This window comes from Eurypyga helias, unplaced genomic scaffold (assembly GCF_000690775.1).
Source record: "Eurypyga helias isolate BGI_N326 unplaced genomic scaffold, ASM69077v1 scaffold14345, whole genome shotgun sequence".
Classification (NCBI taxonomy): Eukaryota; Metazoa; Chordata; class Aves; order Eurypygiformes; family Eurypygidae; genus Eurypyga; species Eurypyga helias.
In genome coordinates, this window is record NW_010249586.1 from 30,779 (window position 1) to 42,408 (window position 11,630).

An 11,630-nucleotide genomic window follows, 5' to 3' on the forward strand; every position below is an offset into this window, starting at 1 on the left:
AATTAGTTTTTGCCTGGAGTTTCTGGATGTTGACCTCCATAGCTGGGGTAGCTTGGCTACTCCACATCACACCCTGACTACATCACACCTTTGGATGCCAGGAAAGCCCTAACAAAAGGCTGCTTACTATACCAGCCCAGACCTACGCCCCTGATGCACGGGACCTATCTTACAAATATGCTGCACACGCACAGCAAAACTGACACATTCTTGGGCAATGGGATCTACACGGATAAACTGCTGCAGCCGTGCAGTAATGCTGACCTATCCCAGGTGGTGTGGACTCACCGCAGATGGATTTCACTACTGTGCGTGTACCTGTTACAAGAACAATCAGAAACTCGGCCTCACTACTTTTGGCAAACACCTCTTCCTGATTTGCTCATGCTTTATTCTGGTTGTGAATCATCTCCCAAGTTCATTTTAAAATCTGCGCAGCTTCAGTTACTAGCACAGAAACCTGTTTTTGAGGGTGCTGTGCCGTACTGCCAATAATCTCCACTGTTCTGCGTTCTGGAAGCAGTACCTCTGCTCTCTTGGCTGTTGTGCATCTCCTGAAACATTTTGATTTCCATTGATATGTGTTTGGTTTACCGTTAATAAGAGCTAAATGATCTCAGCAACTCTACCTCTGTGTGTGTGTGTAACCTTCCTTCTAGTACGTGGGTGATTTTGTTTCTATAGTGCTTATCATCGTAACAACCTTCTCCCCACAAAAAAAAATTACCTTGAATGATCCGTTACTACACTGAATTGATTCATGTATGTATTTGAGGTCCAAAAGTCCCTAGATGCAGGATGTGAAGGTCGGGCGAATAATTCTTAAGAATTCTATCTTGTCAGGGAATTGTCTACAAAATGAGTCACTTGTTACGTCAAGTAAAAAATACAAAATCTGAGTGGGGAGTGGCAGCTGTTTCCCATATCCATGAAATTTAATCATTAATCATCCCATTCAGGTCATTTAGCCTTCCCCAGCACCCAGTCATACATGGTTTTCATTGCTCATAACTCCCCCTCAGATGAGGGCCATGTGCTTGGTTTCTCCCAGACTGCTCTTCCTCCTCTCCAGGGTTGGGTTATAAGGAGCTACCCGGCAGCCTGAAGCTTGCAAGGGTTGTTCAGGGGATTTTAATGAGCACAGGATCAGGCTGCAGCTGAATACAGTCTGGTAGGTAAACAAGAGTAGAAATGTTCTTCATGTCAAAAAAATGGGCATTATACAAAGCCTCCAATTATAGTCAAAGCATTTAGTAAAATCTGACAGAACAAAAATATTTTCCCTAATTGTCTATTTAAAATTAAGAGTAATTAAAGGAGGGGGGGGAAACCCAAACACAAAAGAAGTCCATGCAAGCTGCCAGAATCTAGGGTGGTGTGTTTCAAAACCAAGACATTTAAGGGAGAGGACTGCTAAAAAAAAATCAGAATGGTGAACCTGTCTTTCCAGAAATCAGAAGCCACAAGCTGGATTAAGGCAGCAACGGCTGTCAGGAGATTTGTTCTCTGTAAAAACACAGAGGGAGAAAGAGTTGTTCAGTATATGGAATATCACTAGCACAGGGCTGTATGCGGGCCATGCATAATCTGAGGTTAGAAATGGGAAGATTTCTCATCACAGGAGAAGTGCAGTCTTCCACTGAAAACAGCAGATGAGTACTTATTCTTTTTCTCCCTACTTAAAGTTCTTGATCAGTATATGAAAGCTATTTGGCACAGTTTTCCTAGAAAAAGAACAGGCTTCCCACATCCAAGACTTCCTGTAGACCATAATAGTCTTAAAATCTTTAGGGTTCCTCCTCAAGTTGTGATGCATTTAAGAGGTTTTGGCTTAGCACAGAGTTTTCTCTGCCTGGCACTTCTGCTGAAAGCGCACAGGGGTTTTGCAGTGTATACCCAAGCTTATTTGACTAGAAAATGAAGTTGTTGCCTCCTGGGCATATGAGGTCTTCAACTTATTAAGCTGACACTTAATGGATACTGATACTCACGTTAAGAGAAGTAAAGAATAGCTATTTGCTTGAGTTTATGAAATGAATCCATGAACCACAAACAACACAGTTTCTACAATCATCAGTTAAAACGGTTTTAATTAAGCCACCACATTTGAAAGGAGTGCCACATACATTAGTATCACTTGAGAGTAATTAATGACTATTTGCAATAGCTTTCTCCTAAACATCTTAATTGTGTAACATGCTGGTTATGCTTCCACCCCTCCCAGTACATTCAGAGCCAAGTCTATTTTACATTTGTGCTTTTTTGACAAGTTATGACAATGCTTATAAAAAACCCCATACAAAATACTTAAGTTACGCTAAACCCTATTACCATAGCATCCTTCCCCTCATTAGGAAGGGCGTCCATTTTCTTATGTCTTTTCTCCTTCTCAGCTATAGCTGTGCAAGGATTTCCCAGACTTGGAATCCCCTGCTGTGTTTTGAATCCACTAGAAAGCTAGGTACTAAAGTCAGTCATGATAAAGAGAAGTCTACACAGTATTCCCCACCAGCCAGTATTGTACAGAAAAACAAACAAACAAAAAGACATTGGTCACAGGATTCTCTTCTTCTGCAAGAATCATAAATACAGTTGATTGCATAGACCACGACTGAGCTTGTAACACAGTTCTGAAGTCTGCAGATGTTTACACTCTGTAAAGTTATAAAATACAGGCCTGGAAAGGACCTTCAGAAATCACACGGCCTTTCCAAAACAGGATCACATGCAATATATGGAATTACCAAATTAAAAAAGGTGTTACAAAACAGAAATCTATACAATGTATAATACAAGAAAAATTGGGCATTAAAAAGGCTTAGTTCAAAACAACTTTAGCTGTACAGTATGCTGGTTAATGCTTTTTAAGTTCTAATTTGTACATGTGCATGAATACATATACCCACACACTCACCCTCTCCTAAGTACTGTAAGCCCCCAGCTGCTTGTTACACAAAGTAACGCACAGCATTTGCTTTCCACCCTACCTGTACCCCCTCAGAAGTCTGTCTCTGCTACAGCTACTTCCCCCATAGCTGGAAGAAGACCTCCACAAATGAGCCTCTTCCCTCTTCTTCCCCAGCTGAAGAAAGCTCTGACAAAGATTATAGACCATAATTAAATCCGCTGCATGCCCATGACCAACACAGACTCAGCTCTGCCTCACTGGAATACTTATTTGGGATCGCTGGCTCCAGACACACAAGGTAGGAGCCAGCCAGATTACTCCCAGAGACGGGTGTCTGTATGAAGTTTGCATACATAAATTGCTCACAGAACTGCTTTTCTATTTTTACCTGTTATCCCTAGTGACTCACAAAGCATCTCCAAACTCTGGAGTACCTATAGTATGCTTTAGAAATTTTTGGAGGTTTTCAACACCCAAGACTTCCCTCCAAAGCTCAGCTGATAATTAAAACACTGCATTTTTAAATGGTAGACATAAAGACCAGTGTATGTTTTTACTCAAAGTTGTTTTCTAAATCAGCATCCCTCAAACATAAGTAAAAATCTATGTAGCTCAACATCTTAACTTTTATTGATTCTCTCTATGACAATGTTAAATTACACGTGGCTCCGTCACAAGTGCTGCAGCGGCCACAAAACCGCCAATAGGTGTTACATTAGCCACTGTTACGCACACCAGCTCCATGCTCAAGAGGAGCTCTCCATCCAACAACACCAACTGGTGGAAGATAAATTTTAATTTTCTTTTCTCCTTAATTCAAATAGCTAATAGTCCACAATAGTCCAGTAACGGGAATGAGAAGAGATTCTTAGGCAGCAGGTGACTGTGATAGTCTCAGGGAAGTTCCTTCCTTGGGACTGACTTTGGTAGAAGAAAAAGCATTCTTTGGAAGGCTGTTTATTCCTAGTTCCATTTAAGGCAATTTTGTCAGGAGTGAAAACAAAAGAAACTTGCAGTTCCCTCTAATGGGTTTTTGAAAATCTCTCCTCTTCCTTTCTACACTTGAAACACTACATCTTCATGCATAAGCAAATGTTGAATAAAATAAGGATGACTCAATTAGTTGGGAGGGGAAGGGACAAGTAAACCACCCAAACTGAATCGACAGGAGAATACATAATGAGTACTTTGGGCAAAAGCTATTTGCTTAAAGATGCTAATGTTTTTACTTATTTATTGCCAGGGCTAGTAAGAAATACTCCAGAAAAATACGGTGGTTTCTTTCAGTCTCCTATAATCGCACCAAATTTACAGCAGAGGTACTCCTCTGTTGTTTTGACAGTTGATTGTACTTGGATTTAATCTTTCAATTTAAGTATGGTGCTCTCTCTGGGGAAGAGTAGTAATAGGTAGGCTTGATGTTTCCCAGGACTTCGTCTTCCCAGTTGGGGAGGCAGCAGAAGAAGAAAGCACAACCTATTACAACAACAGTGCTGGCCCAACCAAAGCCATAGGCCCAGCTGAACATATTATCTCCCGTCAGTGGAATGTCTTCCACGAATTTCACTGGGTAGATGACCAAGCCTATGATCTGGAATGCAGCTAGAAAAAGAAAGAAAGAAAAGCAGGAGTAAGTGACAGTGAATGATATTACATTTCCCAGTAAAAAAAGGTACCTGGGGATAACTGCTAGCCCTTTTAAGAACAGCTTCAGCCCTACAATCCAATCTGCATTCCTACAGATGTATGTGACTCCTAGCCAAGGCCGATCCCCATGCCTCTCTGGGTGCCACAGCTATGGCTGACACTGCCAGGCTGTTACGGCACTCACCTGCATGCCACGACCAGCCCTGTCCTACAGTCATCCTGCAGTGATCCCTGCAGAGCCAGTTACCTCCCGCTTGTAGCGCAGCCCCATCATGCTTCCTCGCCGTGGGAAGCAGCCAGAGCTCTCAACTCCTAAGTCTTAGCACGCGACAGGCAGGGTCAAAGGTGTTGGTTGCCCCCGTACACTGCTTTTGGGAAAGTGTTAACTGACAAAGGCCACTGGAGCTTCCCTAACCATTATCCTCTCGGAGCGTAAATCAACTTTCCCTTGTTCCCTGTGAAAATGAGTCATAAGCCAGACAAAGCCAGCTTAGTTCATAAGGGAGGCTCCACCTAGCATGTTTTTCTGCTGATGCCTGTTTTACATCTAAAATAACCTTGCCTTTGTGCTCAGCCTTACCAACAACAAAGAGCAGGCCTCCAATTCCTCGCACAAAGTTGAAGCGGAGTATCTCGATCGAGAACGCGATGACTGCGAGAGCGAAACAGATGACCAGGATCACAAAGCCAACGAGGTACGTGGCAGCTGCTGCTCTCCCCCATCCTTGAAGAGAAAAGGAAAAGACATTACATACAGCAGTGAACTGAACTGTGGGTCACCACAGGTCTTTGGTTTCCTTTAAGCATTTTTTGTTGAAATCCTGTACTGTAAGAAGCATGGCCCATGTCAAAGCAATACTGGATGCCTCCAAAGAACACAGCTGCAGAGCAGAGGGGCACCATCACTGGTCAAGCAGCACAGAACTCCCTACCCACCACCTCATCCTGCTGAGAAGAGGGACATAATGCAGCATGGTAAGAGAGAACACCTCCAAACTCCGTGTCTGTAAGACCCACAGTCATCTGAGCAGATAGGGCACACAAACGCTGAGAATGTGCTTTACCGTTACCGTTCCTGTTCGACATGCAAGTTTACAAAACCACTCCTATGCATGGGGAAGTATGAGAGCAGGCAAGAGGGAACCACCACAGGAGATAACTGCTGGGAAATAATAGCGCTGTCAGCATAGAGCTTCTTGCCCGTTTGTTTATGACAAGAATAATGCATTTGCAGCAGAAGTAGCATGACCAAAAAGAAACAGATTTGGAATAGGTGAAGTGAGAGATGACAAAGCGAAAGCTCTTGAAGATAAATATCAATTCACAGCTGAAAAAAAAATTAGAAACAGCTAAACTGCAGAAAGTGGAGAAGAAACAGCAGAATCTGAGGTAAAGTGGAAGAGTCCTCTTTGAATCATTACTTTGGCATTTGGTGGGACAGGATGGTGCAGATTCTAAGTGTGAAGCAACTGCAGGCTGGAGAGGCTCAGGCACAAAGCAAATGGCCTTATCCCAGCAGAACAGCACCAGCGCCCAGAATTCACTCACCACAGATCAGAGCGGGAGCAACAAAGGTAGGAAAACCTCCAAGAAAAACAGCTGGCAGTTCCCCTTTTCCAATAACATGGACTTGTGAAGAGGCCCTCATCACGGCCTGACCCTGTGCTCTTTAGAAACCAAGCAGGAGCTCAGGTGAGCCCAATGCAAACAACAAGAAGCAAAGGTGTTCCCTCCTGGAGGCAGGATACCTGCCCACATGGGCTAAACTGTAAGGCTCCAGTCAGCTTCCATCACAGCTCGATTCCCACCTCTGCACAACCTGGGTTTCTACTGTCACACATTCAGGCAGAGCTAGGGCCAGATCCCGAGCTCCCTCTAATGTAGGAATAAAGATAGCAGTGAGATCTAGGTCAGAATATTTCCCAAGAAAAACGTGTCTTTCAGAGCTGTCTGTTCCAACAGAGCTGAAGTGGCTCTGGAAACACCCTGATTTCAACATAACCTCTGTTCTTTCCGTGTAAAAACTAAGAGAAAAAGGACAGTGAGACAGCAAACCTTTTCCTAAAGGGTTAAAATCCTCCACCATAATTTATGGACTCTACTAGTTACATAAATGGGAAAAACCAGTAATTTGAGACACAGAATGCAGTAAAACCCTCTCAGGTAATTGATGTACCTCTTCCACGTACATCCATAAAGTCTCTGAAAGCAAAGCATTGTTTTACAGCCATTTTCACTAGATCAGTCTAAACTGGTTCCCCACGCCCCCCCATTCCAATAGCAAAAGCAAAATACAGCACCCATCCCACAGCCAAATCATGGCCTAAAACCCCCAGCCACCACTGCTGACACCCAAAGACAGCCATGCTGGCATAGCAAGGGTAAAGAAAAGTGTTTTCTTTTCCCTCTCCCCTCTTGAAACTACTCAAGACAGCAAAACCTTTTCAAATTAGTTCTCCTTCAGCCAGTTGTGCATGTTTCACAGCCCTTCCCTAAGAGAGTGCTGTGGGGCGAGAAGGGAGGGAGGGAGGGAGGACACCCAATGAGTGTCAGGAGATTAAAGCTATGTCAGTGGTCTGATAAAATCTTTTCACACAAAATATTCTCTGACGCACATAACGCAGGTACTGGATATTGTCTCCACAACAGGATTTGTTTAAGGATAACTAATATAAAGGGTTATTTAACCATTACACACAGCCAACCCAGGAAAAGTGATTCAGACTACGTGACCCAGGAATGCTATTTAGCTATATTTGTCCCATTAAGAAAAAAAGCAGAAGAAGGAACACTTGGTTATCAAAGGATATTCCCTTTCAGATGCATTACATATGCTGGCACAGCGTAGGAAGCCGACTCTGGTATCTGCCTGATAAAATTTAGGTTGCAAACTCAAATACACCTGCAGGTTAGACACCATGAGGGTGGGTGCAACACAAACATGACTGGTGGAAATACGAGCCAGAAAGCCCCCAGTGCTCTCTCTGCTATTTCTGTATCCTCTGTGCTTACTTCACAAGCATAACAAGCTTGTAGCAGCCCTGGCTCTGCTCAAAGTGATTTATTTTCTCGTCTCTGGCGATAGGAAAATAAGATATAGCTGTAGGAGATGACTTGAGGTTAATCCTTCTGACAGAACCAGCTTTGTTTCAGGTCTTCAGAAACAGGGCAGTAGAAGGTACCACCATGATGAAATTCGGTGGGTTTTGTGCTCATGTGTGACAGAACCCAGTGCTGGTGACCCCATACTCTCCTCTCGCTGGATTATCTCCTCAGCAGCAGTTACCGATGGGTTGACAATGGTAAGATCAGATAGGACTGAGTCATAGGTACTGCCCACCGTGCTGGATGGGTCTGCTCTGGGCAGGACCAGACCACAGCCATCGAACGGCAGGCCGCCCACGTGAGCATTGGTGGGAGCCGTGGGAAAAGCAGTGAAAACTCTGGACTGGTATATATATATGCAATGTAAGAGAAACCTCAAAACATTAACTGAAAGTCTTTTTAAGTAGTGACTGATCGTAAAGTTTGGGGTAGGTAGCTGCACCCTTACCGAGTGTAGGGTGCAGCCCCTGGCAATCTCCTTTCCACCACAAACCGTTGCTAGCCCCACAGAAGGGAGATCTTCCAGCGGAGGGGCTGCTGCAGGGCTCCAACTGAAACTGATGTTTCTCCACAAAGGTTCCCCCTGATCCCCGTACCTACCAAGCCAGGCTTTCCCAGCTCCTCCCAGGGGCTCCTGAGATCTGACTGAGCCCCCCCCAGGCACCCAGCTCTTTATCTCTGCCTGCAAGATCCTCCGCCTACGGCTCCTGGCTGCCGGGAGAGGAGGGGTGTGCGTTTACAGTCTCACTGCTACCCTAAAAGCAGGAGAAACGTGCTCACACTCAGAGAAGGACAGATCAGTCCCAGTTTCTAGCTGGTTTGTGCTCAGAAATACCTTATAATCATGAGGCATTTAACCAGAATTTAAGTTTTCCATAAAAATATTCTCAGTTCCCATCATTCGGCAGAGAGAGTATTTCTTACTCAAAATAGGCATAAATAGGATGTCTGTTGATGTAATTAAACAATAACACCACAGTAACTTGGGGCTGCTTAAATAGAAGACCAGAACAGTTGGAGGTATTAGCATTCCCCAAATTGGCTTTGCCTCAAAGAAGAGTCAAGTTTTTCATCTAATCAGCAGAGAAGTATTTACCAATTAGGTGGTGTTGAAAGAACATTATAGACTTTTAGCCCCCAATATTTTTTAATTATTAGAAAGGATTAAGAGTTTTATTATACAGCTTGATTAACGTTGACTATGGAAAGGAACTAAGCTGCAAATGTTATCGTGCAAATAACTAGGAGGTGTTGGGATTATTTAAAGTTAACAACGAACACAAGTAATGTGATGAAGTAAAAAAAAAAAAACAAAACCAACAGAACAACACAACACTACCTTAGTATTCGGTGTGTTTCCTGATTTTATTTGGCAGTGCCTCAGCCTTATCAGGGAGGAGATGGAAGCTCTACAGGGTAGGATATTAAAATCTAGATTTCCCTTTACAAATTAATAAAACAACTGGGAAAATAGTGTAGCAGGAAGTTGAACTAGCACAGGATTTGAAGTAATGAGCCTTTCTCATCTTTGTTCACTTATTTACAAGAGCAGAAGCTACTTGTTAGCTTGTGAATAACTGGAATCTCAGGGTAGAAATTTTTACCATGGTGTGCATAGATGAGGCACGCTTTTAAACTGTAGTTATAATATTTTTCTATATATAAATGGCAGTAGCAATTCTTGTTTAGCCTTGAGACCCCATTACATAGAATGCCCCAAAATATCTGCTTTTGTTGATGAATCAAAGGAGTAGTGGAATGCGAGCAAGAGAGCGCTGTCAGTAATATTTTCCTGCTCACATAACATGTGAAATTCCATGGTAGCCTGACTGGTGAAGAGAAGGTATGTGCATACCCATCACGAGCACAGGACAGCCCAGAATCAAAGGTTTGCCACGAGGGCTGGTTGGGAATTAATCCTGGGAATCACAGCTCTGTTCTGGTTTTAGGACTGCAGGAAAAGAATTGCTACACTACCAAACTATTAAATAAAATCCCTCTAGTACAAACTTCGCCACTTGGCTTTGCCAGGAGCTCGGGAGAAGCACAAGCCTATACATTTCCAACTTCTAACGGCCTGCGGGTTGCTAGCAGTGGAAGTGTGCCTGCCTGGGGGCCAGCAAAGCCCACTGGCAGGGGCACCAGACACGCCAGCTCGCTGGGACCTTTTACCAGGGAGTTTCAGTAAACGTTTCCTGGGTGTAGGCAGGAACACCAACTGCTGCACCTCTTCAATTAGCATTTTCTGAGTGCCTGCACTTGGCTGAGACTACAAACCAAGTTATTTTGTCTCAGACACAACCTGGCATCGTAAATCAGACAGAAGCATGCTGGAAAAGAGGTGTACTGGAAAGATAACCATACCTGTAACATTCCTCCTGTATTTACCTGGCCCCTCCGTGAAGTCCACACAGGCACTCAGCTTCACCAGTAACCTGTGGTATCAAAGTCCATGCCTCTAGGGACGCGGGTACAGTGGTACAACCGCAGTGAAACATGATTCACAAAGGCTGGGCTCTGGCTCCTAGGTTTCACCTTTTTTTTTCTTTTGGCACTTACTAAGGATCCAGATGAATGTTTCCCTTTTCCTAGGTCGTTGTACTAGTATCACCTGGCTGTTATGAATATGAGACAGTTAACCTCCATGGGATCACCTTTACTGCACACATACACGCTCATCTTCTACAGTGACAGTTCAAAGCAAAGTCCCTGGAAGCAGCTGTTCAGAACTGGGAGGACACAGCCACCCATAAATATTACTCCTAAACTAACAGCATCAGCACTATAAAAGACAACCACGCTCTCCAAGTAACCACACTGCAAACAATCCTTGCCATATCTGATGGCTTACTGAGACCTTTTAAACATGCAGTCAACAGTTTGATCTTGCAATGGTCCAGACTAAGTCATCTTGAGTCACATTATAGCGCAGTACAGCAGCTCTGCATTGCCACATTTTGACAATACACAGATGCTGCCAGCCAGATACTTCCCAGACACAAACCAGTATGAAGCTCTAAACTAAATCCTTCCCTGCCTCCCTACCAAATGACATCCCAGTCTTCTTTCTTCCTTTCCCTCTTGTGGGATTTGCAAATGTGCATTAAGCAGCAATGCAGTTTAGGAGACATTCCCATTTGCAAATTTTTGTTTGTCTGTTCCTGCCCCTTTTTCCACCCATTTAAAATAAGTGACTCGCCTGCTTTTTCTCTTCCTCTTCAGCTCAATTAAGAAACTGTCTAATGGAGCTTTCTATTAATGGGGATCTACTCCGAAGTTTTCATTTCATCAGAAGAGCCACAGGATGGTTAGTGCAGAGTAGTTATTGTATGCAAAACACAAGTTACGCATCTCAATTAATTAACTTTTATTTTCCTGCAGCAGTGCTGTAAATGCCTGCTAGGCATTTTTTTCCCTTTGTAAATACCCTCACCTATTCTAAGCCTAATTGCATTAGCATAGAAAAAAGGAAACAAAATAAATCAGACCTGAACTCATATGTTACATCCTGTCTCTAGATGTAAACAGTATTTGAGCAGACAGTGACACTGATGTCGTGATAATTAGAGAAGACGCAAAGTCAAGTCAGTCTAAACAAGCCAAGGATTTAAATAAATTTTGGGTTAAATAAGCCAAGGCTTAAATAAGCGAAGTCAAGGATGCTATTCCTCTTTGAATTCCTCTTTGACAGGTTGTTAACTAGAAAAGCCAGGAGAAAGTTGCTTTTGCGCCGTAATGCTCAGGACTGACACAAAGCACACACCCATCAGTACGGAGGGACGTGAGAAGCAGTGTCCCTGCAGGAGAACTGCAAATTTCAGCAGATCTACAGTATTAGTACTTCTTCCCTGTGCAACGCAAACTTCAGCAACTCTACTGCACCAGCTTTTCTTCTCTGTCTAATGGGGAACACGGATATTTTTGTCACACCAGGCGGACCTCTTCCACCTACAGTAAGACCTGGAGTCAC

General features: G+C 43.5%; 1 protein-coding gene across 1 annotated transcript; it reads right to left on the reverse strand.

Moving 5' to 3' along the window:
• Nucleotides 1-4,113: 4,113 nt before the first annotated feature.
• On the reverse strand, nucleotides 4,114-5,274 carry LOC104504945 (p53 apoptosis effector related to PMP-22-like; the record flags this gene model as incomplete). Its single annotated transcript, XM_010151415.1, has 2 exons — nucleotides 4,114-4,510; nucleotides 5,136-5,274. Coding segments are annotated over 2 exons (375 nt in total), but the record flags the coding sequence as incomplete, so codon positions are not given.
• Nucleotides 5,275-11,630: the final 6,356 nt, after the last annotated feature.